Source organism: Geospiza fortis, unplaced genomic scaffold (assembly GCF_000277835.1).
Source record: "Geospiza fortis unplaced genomic scaffold, GeoFor_1.0 scaffold173, whole genome shotgun sequence".
In the NCBI taxonomy this organism is placed as follows: Eukaryota; Metazoa; Chordata; class Aves; order Passeriformes; family Thraupidae; genus Geospiza; species Geospiza fortis.
Window position 1 is genome coordinate 2,069,594 of NW_005054334.1, and position 5,422 is coordinate 2,075,015.

General features: G+C 42.1%; 1 protein-coding gene across 2 annotated transcripts in view; it reads left to right on the forward strand.

Moving 5' to 3' along the window:
• Window positions 1-5,422, forward strand: part of HMGXB4 (HMG-box containing 4) — a 14,656-nt gene that overhangs the window by 561 nt on the left and 8,673 nt on the right. For both annotated transcript variants that reach the window (XM_031057729.1, XM_031057727.1), the window contains exons 2-5: window positions 1,831-1,936; window positions 2,531-2,646; window positions 3,978-4,053; window positions 4,987-5,422. The exon at window positions 4,987-5,422 is cut by the window's right edge. In XM_031057729.1, the coding sequence (XP_030913589.1) occupies window positions 1,906-1,936; window positions 2,531-2,646; window positions 3,978-4,053; window positions 4,987-5,422 (659 nt within the window). In that variant the 5' untranslated portion in view covers window positions 1,831-1,905. The remainder of the gene's footprint in view (window positions 1-1,830; window positions 1,937-2,530; window positions 2,647-3,977; window positions 4,054-4,986) is intronic.

Consider the following 5,422-nt stretch of genomic DNA (forward strand, 5'->3'; position numbering starts at 1 on the left):
CCGGCCCGGAGCGCTGGCGGCACAGGGGGGGAGGGAGCCACCTCCGCAGCCAGCCGGCACCGGGACCGAGGAGCGGGGCTCTGTGCGGAGCCCCGGGGCTGCAGAAGAGCGAGGCTGGGCCTTGAACCCGCAGGCATGTGCTCTAAGGAGCGGGAGACGTGCAGGGAGAGCTTCCCCGCTGAGCCTGTGCTATCGCTGCTGAAGCCCGGGAATTTGAAGCAGGGGAACCTCATTGAGGTTTACAAGATGAGAGTGGTTAAGGGTATGTTTTGTATTTGCCGGATTGGAGGTCTGGGCTCTGAGCACCTTTGGGCAGTATCTATCAAGCTTTGTCCTTGCCAAGCAGATAAGATCTAAAAAGAGACTAAAAGGTATGCATGTAGGTACAAAGAAATCTTAGGCTCTCCAAGTCATCCATTAATGAATGAATGTCTTCAGCTTTGTTTTGCAGAGCAGTATCTGTATTAGACCCTTTCTGTCTTGAGCACAATACTCTGGTGTTGTGTGTCCTCTCAGTGAAGTCTGTCTGACAAGCAAACAGCACAAAATGTTGAAAATGTCTGGTTTAAGATCATTAGCCCACCAGTGGCAAGATGCTCTTTCTTATTGCTGAGTGCAGTGTTCTCTGCATGTACATAGGCAGTGCTCTTGTGTTTAGGTGGAATCCTTGTGTTTGCTACCAGGAATATATAATGGTCAGAACACTGTCTTGACATTCAGCAGTAGGTGGTTTCCCAAAACCTGAAGAAATAGCATGTATTCCTATGAATTTAAACAAATATCTTGTGTGTACCCACAAGCCTGATTTAGTTGTGACTTTGTTGCATCAGTTAAATAACCACTATAGGATGAATGAATTGTACACTGTCAGCCTCAGCCAGTTGTTTATGAAATCGAGTTGCATGGGGGATGTACAAGCACCAGTTCCCTGCTCCCAGAGTATTCCCATGTAGCTTCAGTGTGGCGAGATTACCATGCCAGCTGGGATGAGCAGGCTCATGGTGTTTGTGCCTGGGTGTTTACACATGTGCACGTACGCACAAACACACAAAGGCAGCTGGCAGCCACTGGATTAATCCCGTAGGAGCAGAACGTTGATCTTGCTGAGCTGGTCACTGGCTGAGAAACAAAAGCTGTTTGCTCTGAGGGAGCCAGAGTGTGGCTGTTCCACAGTAGCACTGTCCTGCTGTATGCCCCTAGCTGGCACAGTGGCTCACTTAGAGGAGGCCTGAAACCTGGGGGGAAGAGGTTGGGTTGCTGCAGGCCTAGCTAAAAGGAATGCTCTCTTCCATCCCCTCTCCCAGGCTGGCATTCAGAATGGCTGCAGTGGTAGCATTGGGAAACACATCAGAAGGATACACACCTCTAATACAAAATGTGTGATCCTCTAGTGAAAAAAAACCCAATAATAATTATTTTGTAATTTAATTCCTTCTGCCTGGTCCCTTCTTTTCCTTCATCTGAGACTCAAGGGTTTTGAAATCTCTTTAAACATCCCACTCTTTGCTACAAAAAATGGCTTTGACACAGGGTGCAGTTTTGTGTATCATGAAAACCAAACTCAGTTGTCTTCTCACCCTCTTTCTATTTTTGTAAATGAATTAGTTCAGTGATTCAAATATTTTATAAGAAAGGATGGTATTTCCTATATTTAAAATAATACCATATCCATTTTGATTAGAACACCCAAATCTATCAAGCCTGAAGAGTGACCAGTCATTTCCTTTCCCACTGTCTTCCAAAGAATCCTTATTTGGTTCAGAGAAAGTTTCCCCGTTTATATAGTGATTCTTCTTTATGGGAGGGTTATTTTCATTCTCTGTTTCTCAGACCTTTTCCTATAGATGGGAACGGGGGAAGGAGCCCAGACGTGGCAGCTCATTCACAGGCTCCTGCAGGACCACCATGGCTTATGATGGCGCCAAGAAGAAAGAAGGTATGGCTGCTTCATAATCTCAGAGGGATTTGCAAAAAGAATAAACAAATACATTTTTTAAAAGGATGCCCTTTACAGCCCTTGCCAGGCCATGCAGTCAGAGGGGGAAAGAAGTTAGGATGCTGTGGAGCCCTTAAATTTAACCTGGCCGAGTTAGTGGAGGATCCCAAGCCCTTGACTTTCAGGTGTAGAGTACTGGGATTAGAACTTCAGAGAAATGGGTGGTATTTCCTACTGCAGACACCCTGATTGGGAACTCTGCCACTGCAGCCTTTCTTCTCCCTGACAAGTCAATGGGACAGGGGATAATGATACATTTAGTCATGACAACATTTCTAAATCCACTTGTCTTTAGGAAGGAACATAGAGGCATTAGAGATTGAATCTGGAATTACTGTGTTAGAGCACCAAGCCCCATCCCTCTGGTCAGACAGTACAGACTGTTTGTTACCTTTCAGGCCTCTGTGCTTGTTGGGCTTTGTGCATCACTGTGCCAGTATCCTCTGTTAGCATATTTTATGAGTGGTCCACTTGTCTGTCATTCCTTAATGTGGTATTTAATTTCTTCCTTTTTTCCCATTTCCCATAAATCAGAGTCCCTAGAGAGTCACCGAAGTGTTGACGACGGGCTGGCACCTGGCAGGATACAGCGAGAGAAAAAGCGCTCGTACAAGGATCTTCTGCAAGAGGAGGACGAGACAGCAACTCAGGTAGAAACCCTCAGAGAAAAGGTTCAGGGTGTAAGGATATGCATAAAGGTACTGATGGGATGGAATGGGTTTCTTGTCCTTTTTTTTTTTTGATTTGTTTTTATTTAGAAATGCATGTAGAAGACAACAAGAACAGCTAATCATGTCCTGTATTGTTCAGTAACTTTCCTGGAGAAAAGGAGAGAATCAACCCCTGATTCCAACTTTTCTGGCCTCAGAAAATGAGGTAGTAGGAGTGTTGTCTCTGTGTTGATGGGACATAGCTTGCAAGTAAGAAAATGCTCTTAATAACTTCTTACACACATTTTTAAAAATGTGGTTGTGGAAATAGCCAACAAAGGATGGACAGAATATTAACTGATGCGCTGTTGTCTTCCTGATTCTGCAGACAGCCTGAAATGATAGCTCTTGAGAAGAATGAACTTGCCCTATTTACCTCTTTGGGGCCTTAACTCTTGAAATCACATAGTGGCAACTTAAGTTTCTTCAAAAACTTCTTTCCTCTTTGAGCTACAATTTCTGTTGTTAGCTCAGAGGTGGCTATCTAGTGATTTGGGTTTTTTTTTTCATCTCAAAAGCAAATTCTTGTTTAAAATTAAAATCTTCTGCCCTGTGGTTGGAATTCTTTAGAGGAGCTTCAATTTCTATTTTATAAATTGATAAAACCACAGATAATAATTAGGTGACATGGCATATTAAGGACATATTTTGTCCCATCATTCTAGTTGTCACCTCTTTGTACCTCCTGTTACTTCTTTTTCAGCATAGTAAGCATGAACTACTCTCTTTTGTTTTCAAGGCTTGACAGTCTATGTATCTGAAGTTATTTCTTAGCTTTATTAAAGGGTAGATGTCAGTCTTTTATCAATTTATCAGCTGATCTTCAAGTGATGGCTTGCACTGCCCATATCTCAGCACTTTGCAAATGTGCTTTTTATGTTGCTCCTCTGTCTTGGGGGTCTCCCTGCAGAGATCTGTCTTTCAGTTTCCTTGGAGCCCTGTTGTGCTGCCGTGCCTACAGAAAGCTCTATGTCAATTAGGTGCCCATTGTGCTGAAAGCAATCCTGACTAATGATATTTTTGTATTCTCCCACCTATCTGTGACATGTGTTTCATCTTACTTTAAATCTACACTGTGTGCTCTGGGGGACAGAGTAGGTTTTCTTTTAGCACCTAGAAAGATGATCCTGGTTCATACCTACAGATCCTTGATGTTATAGCGGTACAAATAACCCTTGATGCCTCCTATAAATTTTTATCTGTTAATAGTCCATGTGACTCTGATATTATTTCCCTCCTTTTTGACAGCAATTTTTTTCTTCTTATTCCAGGACAGTGAGTTTTTTCCGGGGACAGAAGCTCACAAAAAGAAGAGAAAGCATTCCTCTGATGAGTTCTGCTACAGAGGTAAGGAAGTAATCAAGCAGGAGAAGGGGCTAACAGATCATGACTTTAAGGAAAGGAAGCTCTTAAACCAGTGTCATCATCTTAAACCTTTGTAGTTAGCATTTTATAGAAGGAGAATACATCAACCTGCCTTAGAAGGGGCTAATCAGAAACCTGACACTTATCAGCACCAGACAGCAGAAGATTAGGGAATTATATTTTCAGAGTCTGGTTTAACAGATTGCTATGGTAGGGGGTAGAGATCTTCCACCCCCTTTTCATTGACAAGTTGTAGTTTTCTAACTCATGCCTTCACATTTGACATTTGTTTTTCCTGTTTACCTATTGCATTGAAAACTAATTATACTTACAGGTAGTATAACTTCCTCTGGATTTAAAAAAATAGAATGTCTGAGGTTGACAAAGAAATGCTTTTTTGTTCAGTTACTCTCACAATTAATAAGTTGGCTGGAAAATTACAATTCAGCTCATAGAAGCTTAATACATTTAGGATTTATTATTGGTCCAGTAGAAGAAGAAAGCCAAGCTGAAATTTCATCTTTCATCAAAATCTGTCTCCAGAATGAAAAAGCTCATATTTTCAACTCATTGGTTTCACCTTGGCTAAAAATGTCACAAAAAGCTTGCACTTAAGGTGTAATTTCAGTTAGATGTATTTTCATCAAAATATTTTATTTCATAAATCACAAATGGAGTTTCAAAAAACTTCAAGAACTTCCCTGCAGTCTCTCCCTTCCTTAAATTATTTGACCAGCTCAGATGTCACAGCCTCTGAATTGTATCAGTAAGGCTGTGCTGAGATGACTGTGGTTCTTATTAAGCCAGGCTGTAAATCTGTCACCTGTAATTGGAAGGCCCACAGGATTCTCACTTCCTTTCTTTGCTATCTTAATGGGAATCATCTCAATGTACATTTCTTTTGATCTTTTTCAGGTGTCTCACCTTTGGATCTACCATCAAAGAAGAAGAAAAAAGCAGCTTCTAGCCCATCCTCAGCTGATACAACCATGGATTTACTTAAGGCTATCAACTCACCTTTGGCCACAAGCTCAAAGTCTTCAAAGAGGACCTCTGAAAAATCATCTCATTCTTCCTCTGGCCATTCTGAAAGCAGAAAGGAGCATCCCAAGAAGAAGCTGAGTGGGAGCAGTGGGGAGCACTCAGTGGATGACAGCAGCTCCCACAAATCTAAAAAAATGAAACCTCTATACGTGAACACTGAGACACTTACTCTTCGTGAACCTGACGGCTTGAAGATGAAGCTCATCCTTTCACCAAAAGAGAAAAGTAGTGTAGCAGATGATGATTCTTTAGCCTACTCTTCAGCACCAGCAGCTGCAAAGAAATCTTCAAAGAAATCAGCTCGAGA